This window comes from Piliocolobus tephrosceles, chromosome 2, assembly GCF_002776525.5.
Source record: "Piliocolobus tephrosceles isolate RC106 chromosome 2, ASM277652v3, whole genome shotgun sequence".
NCBI classification, from domain to species: Eukaryota; Metazoa; Chordata; class Mammalia; order Primates; family Cercopithecidae; genus Piliocolobus; species Piliocolobus tephrosceles.
Window position 1 is genome coordinate 165189945 of NC_045435.1, and position 18692 is coordinate 165208636.

At 34.7% G+C, this 18692-nt stretch overlaps 1 protein-coding gene across 5 annotated transcripts in view; it reads left to right on the forward strand.

Annotated features, from left to right (window-relative positions):
- The window catches only part of TRPC1 (transient receptor potential cation channel subfamily C member 1), an 83153-nt gene that overhangs the window by 47724 nt on the left and 16737 nt on the right, over nt 1-18692 (forward strand). For all 5 annotated transcript variants that reach the window (XM_023215353.3, XM_023215354.3, XM_023215355.2 and 2 more), the window contains 4 exons: nt 4060-4191; nt 7320-7515; nt 11210-11546; nt 17816-17955. In XM_023215353.3, coding sequence (XP_023071121.1) covers nt 4060-4191; nt 7320-7515; nt 11210-11546; nt 17816-17955 — 805 coding nt within the window. The remainder of the gene's footprint in view (nt 1-4059; nt 4192-7319; nt 7516-11209; nt 11547-17815; nt 17956-18692) is intronic.

Below are 18692 nucleotides of genomic sequence, written 5' to 3' on the forward strand. Positions count from 1 at the left end.
TGAAAACTGGACAGTTGCATATGTATGACAGCAACTCTGCATACTTTTTTCCTGTTTTGTTGTTTTTATATATATATATTTATTTTATTTATTTATTTATTTTTTACAGAGTCTCGCTCTGTTACCCAGGCTGGAGTGCAGTGGCACGATCTCAGCTCACTGCATGCTCTGCCTCCTGGGTTCACACCATTCTCCTGCCTCAGCCTCCTGAGTAGCTGGGACTACAGGCGCCTGCCACTGCACCCAGCTGATTTTTTTTTTTTTTTTTTTTTTTTTGTATTTTTAGTAAAGACGGGGTTTCACTGTGGTCTTGATCTCCTGACCTCGTGATCTGCCCACCTCATCCTCCCAAAGTGCTGGGATTACAGGCGTGAGCCACCGCCCCTGGCCTGGCCTGTTTTTTATATTTTTTATATTACTTGCCTAGCCTACAGAATTTGTCTCCTTGTGGTGTACATTTATTGATGTCTGTGCTTTGTGTTTTATTCTCATTTTCATTTTTTAGGTTTGATTCCTAAGGACTCTTCTAGTGTCTACATATGTCAGCCAAATAATTGGGCTGAGGTTGTGCTAATAATGCACCTTGGGCCCATAAAGTTTCTACTGTCTGCTGATCAATCTGTGGGTTAGTTAGGGAATGCATTTGAAGTTGTGGGCATTTATTAATTTTTCCTTGGTCTTTTCTTTTTACCAACTCTCTGATGTTCTCCACACGTATATAATTTTCTAGTCAGCCAGGAATTTGTGGAGACCTTATGTGAATCCATTTATGGCTTTCTTATTTCCAGGTTCTCCCTGTTAAGTTTCTGGTTGGTCCACTGCTTGCCTCAACTTGGTTTGCAGCCTCAGTCTTGCAAAACTGCAGGTTTTCTCTGTCCATGTCCACCAAGTTCATTACTTTCAGCCAGTAGGTTTCTAGGCTTTTGCCTCTCATTGAATTGATTTTGTCACCCTGGCATAAAACTACTAGTATACCAGCTACAAGCTGGCAAAACTACAAACCTCACTGATTGAACTGGGGGCAGGGGTGATGGAGGCAGTTCTAGGCAAGGCCATTCCTGCCTGAAGCACTGGCAGTTTTTCAACAATCAACAATTCTCAATAAACAGCTTCCAGTGGCCTGAAGTGGTTGATCTTTTTGGATAATTTTGTTCAGTTTTATGTATTTTTTTTTGTGGAGGGTAATTACTGACCTCTTCATACTGTTATTATCTTAATGATGTTTTGAGTACCAAAATTGACAGATCTTATGAAAGAAGTGGCTTCATTATTTGTCAGATTATATCTAAATGCTTTCCACACAATGGTGCTTCATTATAGTGTGAAACAAATGATTACCAATCTTTTCATTCCACCATTATTGGAAGTTACTCTTGCTGTGCATTTTTTGATTAATCCTTACTATATCTTGAGACATGATAAAGTAGGTTAATACAAAAGTCTGTTTTTGAAACGGTGTGATAAAATTAATTAATGTAGACATATTGTTGGAAACAGAAGGATAAGTTGCCTAATTACGTATTTTTTTCTCAGTTTTTTGACAGTATAGTATAGGTAAATACCTCTTCAGAAATCCTTACTTAATATACTTATTAATTGAATAAGTAGATCATAACTGAATTTCATAAATATTGTTTTCTTAAAAATGTATTATACGGGATTACTTTTGTATCTAAGTAAGACATTAAACCTATAAGCTAAATAAGGAATATATCAATAAATTTGTTTAAATGAAGATTTGGGATTTCCATATAGAAAAATTCATTACAACAAAGTAGAAAGATAAACAATAAACTGGATTAAAAGTATTTAAGTCACCTGTAATCCTAGCACTTTGGGAGGCCACATGAGCCTAGGAGTTCGAGACCAGCCTGGGCAATATGGCAAAACTCTGTCTCTACTAAAAACACAAAACTTAGCCAGGCGTGGTGGCACACACCTGTAATCCCAGCTACTCAGGAGGCTGAGGCAGGAGAATTGCTTGAACCCAGGAAGCAGAGGTTGCAGTGAGCAAAGATTGCGCTGCTGCACTCCAGCCTGGGTAACTGAGTGAGAGTCTGTCTCAAAAAAAAAAAAAAAAGAAAGAAAGAAAGAAAAGTATTTGAATCACTTTTGATTGGACAGTGGGCTAATTTCTTTGATAATGAAGAGACCTTACAAATTGACTAAAAGAAAGATAAATAATCATTACAAAAAATAGGCCAAAGAATATGAACAGGCAAGTTACAGAGGAAGAAGTATAAATGAATATTAAACATGAGAAGATGCTCAGGCATCTAAATAAATTCATTTTAAACCACCTATAAAAATTCTATTTTCTGTTAGATTGAAATAGTAATACCCAGTATTAATGAAGCTGTTGGAGAAAATGAGCTCTCCTTGTTATTACTGCTTTGGAAACATCTATCAGAATTTAAAATACAAATGCCATATTCCCCAGAAATTGAAAGTGCACAAAAGATATGCAAACTGAAGCATATTCATTGCTGCATTTTTTATAGCAGAAAAAATGTAGAAGCAACCTAAATGTTCATTAATGGAGAGCTTATAGACCTCCGTCCAGTTGTATGAGATGAATCTGTATGTGGTGACATAGAAGGAGGTTCATTATATGTTACATTTTTTAAAAAGCAACCTGTTCCTTTATTGTGTCTGATTATGTTCGTGTGTAAATAGAAACTATCAAGAAGGACATGCACAATTCTATGTAAAATGACTAGTTTTGAGGATTGCAGTTGGGAGGTGATGGGAGGACAAGGATTAGAGAGTATCATGTTTCGAAATTGCCTACCTCATGTTTTATAATAAGCATGTATTTAAATTTATATTAAAAGAAAAATATGCATTATATAATATCTACCAAATTTGTAAATTAAGAATTATATTTATATTTTCTGGTTTGTTTTCTATTTAGGTATGGAAATATGAATATTTATAGATGGCAAAGGGAGTGCTTTTTACATTAGAGACTGCATAAGGAAATGATTTCACTCAAGATTTGAAACATCTTTCAAACTCATAACTTGAATGAAGGAACAATGTATTATATAGATTGAGCATATTAAAATATTTTTATGGTCTGGGCGCAGTGGCTTACACCTGTAATCCCAGCACTTTGGGAGGCTGAGGTGGGTGGATCACGAGGTCAGGAGATCGAGACCATCCTGGCCAACATGGTGAACCCTCATCTCTACTAAAACTACAAAAATTAGTGCATGCCTGTAATCCCAGCTACTCGGGAGGCTAAGGCAGGAGAATCGCTTGGACCAGGGAGTCTGAGGTTGCAGTGAGCCGAGATCGTGCCATTGCACTCCAGTCTGATGACTGGAGTGAGACTCCATCTCAAAAAAAAAAAAAAAGTATTTTTATTACTGAGAAAGAAAAAATTTATTAGTCATCAAATCCACATCGTATTAAAAAATTATGTTATTAGCATATTTTATTTAAAGTTATATTGAGTTCACACAAGGCACAGTGGCTCACACCTGTAATCCTAGCACTCTGGTAGCCCAAGATGGGCGGATTACTTGAGGCCAGGAGCTTGAGCCTAGCCTGGGCAACATAGCATGACCCTGTCGCTATAAAACTTTTAAACATTAGCCTGGTGTAGTGGCATGCACCTGTAATCATAAGGCTGAAGGGGAAGGATCCCTTGACCCAGGTGTTCGAGGCTACAGCAAGCTGTGATCACTCCACTGCACTCTGGCCTGGGTGACAGAGCGAGACCCTGTCTTTTAAATAAAACAAAAGTTGGTCCAGAAATATGAATTTAATTAAATTGGATTAAACAAAAATCTTTATATTATACCAAAGGCATTTTGAATCTATGAAAAGAGACAGTAAAACAATTTTCTAAAAAGCAATAGATAGCAAGGTTTTTCAATATTTATATCTCAAAATATTTGTTTTAAGTCTTTTTATGGAGGTTATCTTGTAATAAATCTGTAGTTTTTCTTTTAATTTTATATTTTAAGTATGCATTTATGAAAATTATAGATTAGAATACTAATTATGTGTGTATAAGTTTATTTTACATTATGGAATCCAATTTTATCACAGGTTTCGTCTCGATATATATCGATGTTTGGCCAGTCCAGCTCTAATAATGTTAACAGAGGAGGATCCAATTCTGAGAGCATTTGAACTTAGTGCTGATTTAAAAGAACTAAGTCTTGTGGAGGTGGAATTCAGGTGGGAATGAATGCAAATTGTAAATTATATAATGTCTTTTGTTTCAAATCTTCAACCTCAGTTTCTTCATTACCCAAATTATGATTTGTATATATTTACATTTGATCCAAGAACACTACACCTTGTTGCCACTTACTTGGCAACAGACCCCTGCTCTCCCTCAAAGGAACAGACCCTGGTGCTACTTAAGTCATTCCTTCCCCATCTGCCCTCTGCCACGTTATAACCACCCTTAATCTCTTCCCCACTTTTCAACCTAACTGAAGGCATTGTAGAGCAGTGTGAAATACAGTAGGAGTTTTAGCCTAAAGCAGGAGCAAATTTATTCGTAGTTGCTCTCTCTCTCACACATCTCCTCATTCTCCAATTCTATAATCATCTTTGAGTAATGATCCTTCAGATCTTTCAAAAGCACATGGAATGCTTTCTGTATGTCAAGGACATTCCACACACACAGACATAGTCCCTTTTCACTATTTGCTCAGATTTTCTCGTAAGATAAATATATATGTAATGTAATACATGTAAACATAAAAATAAAATACAACTAATTAAGAGGGATAAACACCCAGTCTGAGTTCTCTTCTGAAATGAAGATTAAATTTTGGCACTTGGCATACCAAGGAAGCACTCCTATTATTTTCCTTTTGGGGGGTAATTTGAAGAAGAAAAAAAAAAGACTTTGTAATAGCAGCCTATGAAACTACTAATTTAAACATTTTTTTTAAAAAAAATCCTTAGAAAACTACTTTTATTAATAGTGGAGTTGAGAGAAAGCGTTGAGATTTTCCTTTATGGAAAAGTATCCCTGTTGCCCTCTAAAGAAGGAGGAATTGATTGCAATTTTTTACCAGCCCCTGTTGCAGGGTTTCTACTGGGGATCTATAGCTATTCCTACCTTTTCTTTCCTATACAGCTGCTATTAGAGCCCCATGTGTTGTATGACACTTTCAGTGACTTGACAAAAGTGGGAAAGTTCAAACTTCTACTTCCTGGAAGAGCAGTAAGAAACCTGGAGTTTTCTTTAGCTTTAACAGCAGTACTTAATGTGTTCTTCATAGACCTGAGTTCCAGAAACTGAAAAAAGACTTGCTTGTGTTTTCAAGTTTGGAACTACTATCTTGTAACTTGGATAATTTAAATTTTGTTTGAACTTGATATGACATAAAGTATGTACTTTACTTTGATGAACACACAAAACATGGTTCAAATGTAACTTGTTGCTACTTTTAACTTTATTAGCACATGAGGCTGTTAAATTATTCTGTTTAAATATGAAGAAGGACTGTTAAATTATTCTGTTTAAATATGAAGAACTTCCTATTATAACCTCATAATTTGAGTCTGAGTTATGTAAAATAAAACTTACTCAACTCCTTTCAAACAGAATTTGAAGAAACTGCTGTGATTATATAATCATAACATAATAAAGTTAGATTTGGAAGTGATCATAGAACCCATTTACTTCAATCCAGTGTTTTATAGACAGTGGAAGAGATTTATAAAGGCTAGATTTTTACTAATAGCAGCATCTAATTAGGAATAGAGTTAAAACTGAAAGTAGGAGCAAAGTTATAACTAGAATATAGGAATCCTTGCTTCTGGTTTTCTGTATTTCCATCTAAACTATACAGCCACTTATTTGTCTTCAGTAATCTATTAGAAATGGATTAGATTAATAAAATGTATAAGTTTCACTTTTGAATCTCATAGTCCATCAAATGTTTATCCAAAGATGGAATATTTTTGTAATAATATATACTTTTGATAAATGTTCCCATCTGCAGTTAGATTCCTAAATCAAGAAGCAGGGAGTGCCGCATTTGTTAAATAAATCCAATTATTTATTCTCAGGAGCTTTGACTACATAGAAAGTATAAAGAATGATGAGAGAAGTTAAGGCAAAGAAGTTTTTATTCTTAAGTTATAATTTTTATATAGCCAGTTCATGGAAAACCCCATTATATAGAAAGACTAACCAGTGGGAAATCTTCCTGTTTCCCTTTCCTTTCTGTTTGGGAAAAAACTGAATAAAAACATTATTTTCTGAAGCCCAACCTCAAGACCATGACTCATAATTATTTATTTCTGACTTCATTCCTAAGTTATTATTAAGCTTAGACATAAAGTTAATGTAATTGATTTTTTTTCTTTCTTTCTTTTTTTTTTTTTTTTTTTTTGAGACCCAGGCTGGAGTGCAGTGGCACCATTTTGGCTCACTGCAACCTCCCCCTCCTGGGTTCAAGCAATTCTCCCAGCCTCAGCCTCCTGAGTAGCTGGGATTACAGGTGCCTGCCACCATGCCTAATTTTTGTATTTTTTAGTAGAGACAGGGTTTTGCCATGTTGACTAGGCTGGTCTTGAACTCCTGACCTCAGGTGATCCACCCGCCTTGGCCTCCCAAAATGCTGGCATTACAGGCATGAGCCAACACACCCAGCCGTAATTGATATTTTTTAAAAGAATTATATACTAAAACTTCTTCATTTCCCACAAATTAGTTCAGGCCTGCCTTTAATAAGCAGTTCAAACCCAAGATTCAAGGAATAGGGATTCTGAAAGAGAGTTTTTTGTTAGGTGCATTTTAATATCTTTCTTTCTAATTTGAATTTCACTCAAATGAGAACTTTATGAATCAAAATGCTATTTTAATATTAGAAGTAACATGAACATATTGTAGATGACTATTATTGAAAAAGCTCTAGTTAAAAATTTTATGATAGTGATTGGATAGCATTAAGATACTATGTCTATCATTAAGGTGAGTAATATAAAAGGAAGTTTTAGCCAAGCTTACAGAGAATCAGGGAAAATCAGTTAAGTCAAGAACTGGTTGACAAACATTATTAGAATTTTTAGGAATAACATCAGTATATATAAATGAAAACTGTGCTCATCTAAGACTATTAGTATGAACACAAGGAACATAATTGTGTTATGGTTTTCCCCAAAGCTGTGGAAAATTTGTGCACCAGTAGTTTCCTTTTGATTATCCACAGAAAATGACTTCAGATTTTGTATAACACTGTCAGAATTAAAATGTTGCTGAGTAAAAACGTTTTTAGTGAATATAGCTTAATTAGAAGATGGAAATGACATTTCTGATAATAGAATGCTGCATTTTGTAGGAATGATTATGAGGAACTAGCCCGGCAATGTAAAATGTTTGCTAAGGATTTACTTGCGCAAGCCCGGAATTCCCGTGAATTGGAAGTTATTCTAAACCATACGTCTAGTGACGAGCCTCTTGACAAACGGGGATTATTAGAAGAAAGAATGAATTTAAGTCGTCTAAAACTTGCTATCAAATATAACCAAAAAGAGGTATGCGGCTTTCTGTAACATATTTAAACTATTTTCTCTACAGTAGTCTAGTGGCTCAGAGCAAAGGCTTTGGAGCAACTCGTCTGGGTTGAGATCCTAGTTCTGCTTCCTAAAAATTGTGTCTTGGGATAGTTATTGAATCTGTCTGAGCTTTTGTTTTAATAATTAATTAAGAATATATACTAAAAGGGTTTAGCACAGTATTAGCATTAAGCAAGTATGCAATAAATGGTAGTTTTTATTATTTTTAGTAATATTGATTATAACATGGATGTTGATTTAATGTTTTTGCTAAATAATTGCTACACAGGTAAGATCCTTTGTAGTAGGTACCAACTTTATAGTGAAGTTTCCATCTTGTGTTTTGTCTGTCATAGGTTTGTTTTCATTGATCTGGTTATAAATAGCCCCTTCTATAGTAATAGTGATTTCTATTTAAAAACAAAGTATCAGATATTATACTTCCTGATTCTTCTTATTTATAATTTATTGTGAAACTCAAAAGTGGAGAGGTACATGATATGATAACTAAGTTAAATCTGACTTTTCTGGCATCATCCCTTTCTGTTAAGAGAAATGCCCATTTCTACTCCCCATGCATACATATACACGTGATCCAGGAACTTGAATCAAGAAGATAAGCATTTTAAATTTCATTTTTGAGATAATTAACTAAACAGTGAGATTCATATGTATGTAGATAATAATATATAATTGATAGTATGGGATGTTGGTAAATGGTATTTATTAGGTATTCTAAGACTATTTTCATTATTAATATAGATGTTTAAATAAAACTTGCTTATCAAATTTATATTATTACAAAAATGGGGCCTGAAATATATAATGATAGAAGGCTAGATACAGGACCTTTGGTGCTAAGGGCAGAATTTTTTCTTATCTTGGTTAAAAATTTGAGCCTCACAAAGCTATTAGGAAATTGATGGAGGAATTGATGGAGGATGTTTATTGGTTAATATATTTGCTTCTGTGTTCCACAACCTAAAAGGGACAGGAAGTACTAGAAAATGTTAGAATAAGGGGATTACAAGGTATAAAATCAATTAAAGTGATTTTAAAAAAAGACTCTCATAGAAAGGTGTAAAGAACTAAAATTATCCTGGTTAGGAAAAAAAAAATCTAAGAGGCAGTTTTCTAATGATAGCTATATCCCTGAAGGACTCACAGAGTGGAGTCAAAATAGAACCAAATGTACCATTTTAAAGAAGATGAAAGAAAAGACAGGAAGTAACAGTAATATTTGTGAGTTGAAAGGAAGATATTTTGCTATTTTAAAGATGAATGAAAATGTAAAGTAATTTTTAAAACTAGATTTCTAAATATGATCAATTGGGAAGATATTTCCTCAAACAGTTGGTAAGCTTTGTCTAGGTTATCAATCTTGAATAGCAAGCTACCCTGAAACTTAGTGGCATAAAACACTTCATAGTTATTTTATAATAATTTCATAATCGTTTTATTCTGCTTGTAGATTCTTAGGTCAGGAATTAGGAAAGGGCATGGCAATCATGATTTGTCTCTGTTTCTCCGTGTCTGAGAATTCAGCTGGAGATAAATGACGGGGCTATCATCAGCTGGAGGCTTCTCCGCTCACATGTCTGGTGTCTGAGCAGCAGCTGAGGCCTCAGGAACAGGGAGCTCTGAGTGGTCTGGGTGCTCAGATGGGTGAGTCCACAGAAGGTGGGGCTCCTCAGAACTCACAGCAGGAACCAAGGAGAAGCATGGCCATCACAGTGGGCAGACTTTGAGGATGTGATCTGAGAAGCCTCTGCGGGCTGACTGGGGTGCATACATGTGACCTCTATATGTAGCCTGGGCTTCCTTACAGCATGGTGGCTTCAAAGTGGCTTTTTACATGGCAGTTCATGGCTCCAAGAGCAGGTGTTCCAGTGAGCAAGGTGGAAGATGCATGGCCTTTTAGGACCTACCTTCAGAAGTCACATAGCATCACCTCTGTTAGAATCTACTAGTTAAAATCCATCACAGGCCTGTTGAATTGAAGAGTAGGAAATTTTGACCTCCCCCTTCCCCACCTCTTGATGATGGGAAGAAAGTGTGTCCATCTTTTACTGCAGACTTAGAACATTTCTAGTTAAACTTTTTATTCCAAATACATAGTTAACATTACTGTGAATTAAATCATCATTGTATAGAGGCATAGCAAGGACAGTAATCAGTCCTGAGATTGCTTTGATATTTGGAGGAAAGGTGAAACTACTAAATTTGAGATGTTACTAAACCTGGTCATTGGTGAAAGGAAAATCTGTTTCTCTCCCAGCATTTCACCTTGAGGGACAAATTAAGATTTCCCAAGAACATTGGAATCTGAGCAGAAGAGTAAAGAATGAAGTAAGACTTAATTGCCAAAATTATTTGCATATAACATACACAAATCTTCCCATATACTTTAAAGTGTCTTTCAATTACTTATAACACCTAATACAGTGCCTACACCTCATTTCATTCATGTACTTGATCAACATAGTACTTGCTGTGAGGAATATTCAAGTTTTGCCTTTTTGGAACTTTGTGGATTTTTTCTTCCAAATGTTGTTGATCCATGGTTGGTTTAAGCCACAGATGTAGGACCCATAGATACAGAGGGCCAACTGTATAGTATATTAGAAATTTTCTCGAAAGCACAATAAACAACAAAACTCTGTCCAATTCTTTTTTTCACTACAGTGTTAATTCTACAAATTATATTCTATTTTGGGATAAATCATTTTAAAACAGAAGGTTGACCAAATATTATTGTGGATTACCTGAATAATATCGTTTTATAATAATTTCAAACCTGATCACATGATTATATATAGAATTATCAGGACCCTTAAGTTACACTTCACAACATGAGCATTATATTGGAAGAATATTGCCTATGAAATTTGTCAACTAAGAGGATGTGTAAACTTTGGTAAATTAGTTTCTATACCTGAACTAAGATTTTTCTCATATTTGGGAATATTTTTTCCTTTTCTTCTCACATGAAATTCAGTTTTAAGCAGGCTTAAGAGTGACTTTAATACCTTTTAAAAAATCCGCAGTGTTTTCTTGGAGCAAGAATAGGTCTAATATTTAGCTTTTTATTGTTTTTGCTATCTTGACATCTTGGCTTCTTGTAACTAAACTCAATAGTTTCTTTACACTGAAGATGTCCAACATTAGTTAGTGGTATCTTTTTCTATGGATTGTGCGTGCTAACTTTGAAATTTCATAAATATTATTATAAGAGTTTTTATATATTAAACATGACAAAATGGCTAAGTAGGCTAATAATGATAGTTAATACTTAAAGAGTGCATGCTATGAACCAGGCACTATTCTAAGGGCTTTACCTTTAATCTTCACAACTTTATGAGTAGATACTATTGTTATTCCCATTTTACAGATGGGGAAGTTGAGGCTTAAAGAAATTTAAAAACTTGGTAAAGGTCATTTACCAAGTAGCAGAGCCCAGATTTGAATCTAGGTAATCTGGCTCCATAGTCTGTCTTCCTAACTTCTACATGCTTTTATTACTTGTTAGAAAAAGGGAAACAACAAAACTATGTTCAATGTATAGAACTGATTTGTAAACTCTTATTCAGTAAACTTTGAATATCAACCAATCAGTATTTAAAGGTTTCCTTTTACCTTTTTTCTTTTTAATGTGTGTGTACGTCCTTTTCAGTTTGTCTCCCAGTCTAACTGCCAGCAGTTCCTGAACACTGTTTGGTTTGGACAGATGTCAGGTTACCGACGCAAGCCCACCTGTAAGAAGATAATGACTGTTTTGACAGTAGGCATCTTTTGGCCAGTTTTGTCACTTTGTTATTTGATAGCTCCCAGATCTCAGTTTGGCAGAATCATTCACACACCTTTTATGAAATTTATCATTCATGGAGCATCATATTTCACATTCCTGCTGTTGCTTAATCTATACTCTCTTGTCTACAATGAAGATAAGAAAAATACAATGGGGCCAGCCCTTGAAAGAATAGACTATCTTCTTATACTGTGGATTATTGGTAAGTGTCAAGTTAGTTTGAAAGGTTTTGTCTTTATTTAGCCCACTAATTCTTTCTTGCTTGATGGCATTGTGAATATTGAGTTCAATTTACAGTTTCACAGTGTTCACTCCACAAGAATTTGAATACTTCCATGATCACTGAAGACTTAACTAACACATCTTTAAAGATAAATGTTCCTGAACTTGATGATAAGGAAGCATATCTCTTATTTAATATTTCTCAAATACATGGAATTTTAAAATTATTTATTCTCAGACCCTACAATTATTTATGATTGTAAAACAGAAAAACAGCTTTAACACGTGAATGCTTTTTTGGTGTAAGAATATGAAGTTTTCTTAGGTATTTTGAAACTCTTTTATACTGTTCTGCATTTTAAAAGTTAACTATTCTATTTCATTTATAACATTAGTTTTCCTTTTAAGAACTATGATCTTTTTGGTGTTTTGTTTTGTTTGAGACAGTCTCACTCTGTCGCCCAGGCTGGAGTGCAATGGCAAGGTCTTGGCTCACTGCAACCTCCGCCTCCCAGGTTCAAACAATTCTCCTGCCTTAGCCTCCTGAGTAGCTGGGATTACAGGTGCTTGCCACCATACCTGGCTAATTTTTGTATTTTTAGTAGAGATGGGGCGTCACTACGTTGGCCAGCCTGGTCTCGAACTCCTGACCTTGTGCTCCCCCCACCTCAGCCTCCCAAAGTGCTGAGATTACAGGCATGAGCCACCGTGCCCAGCCTAGAACCTATGAACTTTTGCACATACATCTTGCTTTATCTCTATTTTGGAAACATTATTTAATTTAGATTTAAAGGAGTCCCTGGTGACTCATTCCATAAATCATTTCTTTGTAGTGATAGCCAGATCTCTTCAGAAATGATAATTTTTTAAAAAGTATAAGACATTTTATTTCTGAAAATATTTTTATAAGTATTACACTATATAATAAATATCTTAAATCACCTTCTACAGTTTTTACTCATCTTGCCCTCTGTGTGTCGGGGTGCATGTGGAGAGTTGAGGTAGAATCACATTATCTGTTTATGGTATTTTAAAGATACTTTCTTTATTTCCATCTGTATCTTCTACCTTGTTTTTAACCTCAGCACTTCCCATCTGTCCATCTACTATTTGCTATAGAGTAAAAGGGTATTAAAATTTAGTCTTATCTGTGGCACAAAGTATTGATCGTATTTATCTTTTGATTAATACATTCCTGATTCAATTATTTAGTACTTTGATAAGTTATTTCACAATGGTTAATTTTAGTTCTTTTTTTTTTTTTTTTTGAGATGGAGTCTTGCTCTGTGGCCCAGGCTGGAGTGCAGTGGCCGGATCTCAGCTCATTGCAAGCTCCGCCTCCCGGGTTCATGCCATTCTCCTGCCTCAGCCTCCCGAGTAGCTGGGACTACAGGTGCCCGCCACCTCACCCGGCTAGTTTTTTGTATTTTTTTTTTAGTAGAGACGGGGTTTCACCGTGTTAGCCAGGATGGTCTCGATCTCCTGATCTCGTGATCCACCCGTTTTGGCCTCCCAAAGTGCTGGGATTACAGGCTTGAGCCACCGCACCCGGCCCCCTTAGTTCTTCTTTAGCTATACAAATACTTTTTATATTTTAGAATGTTTATTTGAAAATCAGTTACTTTCAGGTAACTTGATTGTAATTAGAGTTTTGCTTTTAACAGTATTCAATCCATGATGCATTAATGTTTAAAATTAGGTAAAGTAAAAATAATATACATCTAAACTCTAGGTTAAAGAGAATTAAATAATTCCTTCTTGTTAATATTTTTATTTCCTGTAGTTTTGCTCTTATCTAAAATGTAATATTTTAATTTAGGAAATAATTTAAACTTTATCATATATGGTTTTATATTGGATTGTGGGACTCTTTTCAATGTGAAATATGTTTGTATTGCTATTTGAGTAGTTAAAAAATTCCTGGAAGTATTTTACACATTAGTTTGAAGAGAATTGCTAAGAAGCACTTTCCCTATATTCATTTAAACTATTTGATTGTTATATATTCCTTAGTCTTAAACAGATGAAATTTTATAACATTTATCTCTATAACCTATTGCTTAAGTAGTAGTAAGAAAGAATATTTTCTGTGTTTTGTTGTATTCAGCTTACCCAAATCTGTATAAGAATCAAATTAAAGTTTGTATGTCTTAGCAATGAGTAAAAATTCACCGAACTAAGTCATACCACTCTTTGAATAGCATAAATATTACTACTGTCCCCGATTTTCATAATAATGGCAAAACTATGGTTCTTCCCTTTTAAGAATGATGATGCTGTTTTCAATGATATTACATGTATATAAACATGTACCCCCTTACACACATAATATGATTAATTTTCTAACCATATTCTGCCTCACTAGAACAATGCATGTGCATTAAGCCAGTAAAATTCCTGGAAGTGTTTTACTTTCCTCAGCACAGCTTCTGCTTTGAAACAGTTTGATCTCAATAAGCCTTGCCAAGGAAGTCTTCTTAAGCCTTTTATGTAATTAGGTCACTCTGGGCTTTTTTTCAGTATATAGATCCAAACCTGCTCTAAGTGAGCATGGAGGAGTATTTCGCTTGCTTGCCTAAAGTCATTGCTTAGTTCAACTTATTATTTCAAACAATGAACACAGTGACTTTTTAATTCATCATGACCAATTTTTGTATATTTGTTTTGTTTGCTTTCATTAGCTTTTCAGAAAAAAAGTAGGGTTAGGTTATAAAAAGGAAGGTACGTAAAAAGAGAATAATTTGTTGAGGAATGCACAGAATATTAGTGGTATCCTTTTACTTAATTTTTGCTATTAAACATAATAGAATGGCTATTAGAAAAATATATTTTTTTAATGTCATGTACCTACTTTGTCTAAGCACAGGCAAAAGCAGATATGGCCCCTACACTCATGGAGCTTATGATCTAATAAAAGCCAAATAAAACCATCAAAAACTTGACTTGAAAATCATACAGATAAATGAAAAATCAAAAATAGATTAAGTGCTATTGATTAAAAGTCATAGTGTTAGGAGAGCAAGCATATTATAGGGGCATTTGCCCTAGTCAGGGAGGTTGGTAAAAACACTTTGAGGAAGTAATAATTGAGCTAAGATCTAAAACATAAATAGACGTCAACTGAGGGAACTGGGAGAGGAAGCTACGCTAGGATGAGATAAAAGCACATTCAGAAGCCCAGTGGCAAGAGAGAATGGTACAAAGAAGGATCTGAGTAAAGGCTAACATTACTGGAGCAGGGAGAATCAGAAGAGCTTGATTCAAGATGACGCTGTAGAAACATATTGTACCAGACCATGCATGGCCTTGTGGGTCAGGTTAAGTAATTTTGACTTTATACTAAGAACAAGGGGAAACTATTGCCTACCTGAAGTAGGCGACTGACATGATCAGTTTTGCCTTTCGAAAAGATCATTCTATCTACAGTGTGGAGGATGGGCTGGGAGGATGGTGCTGTGGCAGGAGTAGATGGAGACCAATATCGATGCTATTGCACTAATCCAGATGAGAGCTGATGGTACCTTGGAATTAGGGTGATTGTGATAAAGAGAGAGGGGAACAGACTTGAGAGATATTTATAATGTAAGGCCAGTAGGACATGGAAATACATAGTATATGAGAGGTGAAGGACAGGGAGATTATTAAGCAATATTGGTCTTTTGGAAAAGTACTAGGTTTGGGGATTTGTGTGTTGGGGGGTAGATCCTGAGTACAGTTTTGGATATGTTGAGTTTGAAAAGCCTTTGAGATATTTGAAAGAGATGGCAAGCATGCAGTTGGTCTGGAGCTTGAGTTAGAAAGGTATGAATATCTGAAAATAGGTGGTATATGAAACTATAGGCATAGGTGAGACACAAGGAGAAAGAATAAATTGAGAAAAAGAGAGGACCTAAGATCAAACCCTTCAGAAATCCCAAGATGGCTGGGATTGCTGCTTTCTAATGTTGTTATTAACATTAATTCTAAAAAAAAAAAAAAAAAAGACCCTAAAATATAGAATGTTGGTTATGTAGTGTTTGCATTGCTTGGATTAGTTTAAACTTACTTTGTTCTTTTTGATCCAGCTTGGAAACATGGAATACATCAAGTGTATTAGCTTCATTTTTGTGGGGGTATTGCAGAGGAGCTGGGAAACTAACCAACTGATCTTCACTGTACTTTCATGTCTGTCTTTTTTGATCAAGTTTTCTCCAATTCATGTTGTAAGTTTTTGTTAAGAGTTTCTTTTAGGTGAAATATTGCATTTCACAGAAATACATTTCTGTAAGCATCTTTCTTTGATGTTTAATATTAACCGGAGTGTATTTAAAGTTTAAATATAAGGGTTTTTGTTTGAAGATGTTTCATAAATAAGGATTTGCACACATCAGGATCTAGGATTAGACAATAATTTTGAGTCTTCAAGAAAGTATGGTCCTAGAGGATTTGTTTAATATGTTTCTGCTCCACAGCTCTGAGTGGTAGGTGAAGATTGAACGTGAGAAATATCAGAAAGCTTTCATCCCTACTCCTTCCCCAAATAAAACAGTATTTGAGTTAATAAAATGTTACCTGCTAGACTATTTCATTTAACATTTTTAGACAGTTTTCATCTATTCATTTTGAGTAAAAACATACTGAGGTGGAATTGTTAAAAATGTTTTTCAGTCAGATCTGCAGATGTTTTAAAAACTTTTTTTCTGTATAAAATATGGGTACTGCATAATTACAGTGTTTTGAACAGAGATCTTCAAGGATGTTTCTTGTGTTTCCCAGGGGAATTATTTTGCCTACTGATAAGCCAGAGAATGATTCTGATTGGACTAATTTGATCTCCACCCATGTGTGATGCTACAGCACTCTATTCTTTTGTTACTCTATATTCTTCCTGAAAATGACTTAATGAAGGAATGTACCATAAAATGATCCTGAATTATGTTACTGAAGTCTGGTACTCCTAAAAATATATAGTTATAGAGGAGCTTCTGGCCAAAAAAGGGAAAGTTTTTCTGTTTGTTTGCTTTGGTTTTTATTTTTGTATATTTATTCATTTAGCAATATTTTTAGCACCTTGTTTGTATCAGGTACTTTTCAGGAAATTTGGAAACATTGGTAAATAAAACAAAGATTCTTACCCTTGAAGAGCTTACCCAAAGTGGGGGAAAGATAGTCAATTAATAATATACCTAATAAGTAAATTATATTCAGTGTTAGAAAAGAGGTAAGTACTACAAAAGAAAGGTAAAAACATAGTTAGGAAAATTGGGAGTGGGGGACAATTTTAAAGTTGCAAAGAGTTTGCAATTTTAAATAGGGTAGTCAGGGAGGGTGATGAGCAAAGACATGAAAAAGTGAAGTAGTTAGGCAAATGGATCTCTGGGTGAGGAGGGTCCAGCCAGAAGGAGCAGCCAGTATAAAGGCCCTAAAGGCAGGAGTCACATGTTCAAAGAACAGCAAGGAGGCCAGCGTGACTAGAATAGCACAAGGAAAGATTAGTAGGAGATTGAGGTCAGAGAGGATAGGTAATATGGAGCCTTGCAGGCCATTGTAAAGACTGCTTTTGATTATGAGTAAAATGGGATTTAAGGGAGGGTGCAATGCCCACTATGCACAATCAGCAGCAGTGGTTTTGTTTTTTTTTTTTTTTTGACATTTGCACTCACAGAACAAAATAGGCTGAAACGTGGTACTAGGTTTACTTAAATTTGTAGCAGTAAAAGATTTGAACTTAAATATATAAACTTGAGAGCCTTTGCCATATAGATGATATTTAAAGCCATTAGATTGGGTGAGATCATTAAAGTAGTAAGTATAGGCAGAGAAAAGAAAAGGATCAGGGACTGAGCCCCGTGGGCGGGGGTGTGTGTATGTTTGTGCATGCACATCCATATGTGTGTATGTGTCCGTGTGTGTGTATCCGTGTGTGTCTCCGTGTATGTATGTATCCCTGTGTGTGTGTCCATGTGTGTGTATCCATGTGTGTTTGTGCCCATATGTGTTTGGCATCAATTTATTTGGTTTCTTATGTTTGTTCCACATCCAAAGATGAAACTTAAGGTTATTTTCTTCAAGTCATATGAAAGTTAAGGTTATTTTCTTTCAGATTTTAAGAACTTTTCACTAAAATGTTTTTGTTTTTGTTACTTTTCTTTTGAATAAGGCTATAGGTGGCCCAAGGATTATTTATTTAATATTTTGAGTCTTAAAGTATTATTTAGTTTATTACTGAATTAAGAAAGTGTTATCTGATTTTTTTCTTCCTTTTCTTAGGGATGATTTGGTCAGACATTAAAAGACTCTGGTATGAAGGGTTGGAAGACTTTTTAGAAGAATCTCGTAATCAACTCAGTTTTGTCATGAATTCTCTTTATTTGGCAACCTTTGCCCTCAAAGTGGTTGCTCACAACAAGGTGACTATTTACTATGTCAATTGAAGGCACAAATTAAGTTTATTTTGGAAATAACTAAGATATTTAGCTATGTAACTCAGAGTTACATTGAGCCAGATCAGTGTCTGGTGTGTTTTCATTCTAAGCCTATCTGTGTGCACATAGTTTCCTATTTTACCAGTAGTTTACAGGGTGTTACTTACCTTTACATGATGGTTATGTATTATATAACAGGGACCATAGTTGACATTTGGTATACTTTATCTCTTTTTATCTACCCTGGGATTCTTTGAGACTGAAGTCCTTATTTCCTTATTCCCATTTTGCAAATAAGAAAAATGAAGCCTAAAAATATTAAACAACTTGTCCAAACCACACAGTAAGAAACCAAGACTGGATTTAAATCCTGCTCTGTCTAGGCATATTCTTTCTACTACATGCCAATTCCTTATATCTGACCCTAGGTTCTTTTAGCTTATTAACCTGTATATACTTAAAATGAGAACAAAGTAACTTAAAATGATTAGTTTTAGATATCTTTATATCTGCCAGAAAAAGAGTTTCCATTCCATTCCATTCCATTATGTAATATTTTACACATTTCAAATCATGATTATCAGCTTTAAAAGTGATGTAAATGTTATTTTTCTAATAACTATATATTTTATTTAGAATTTGACAAAAATCTACCCTTATAGATAACTTATAATTTTACTAAGCTCCCCCAAGCCTAGAAAGGGTAATAAATTTTATGTTAA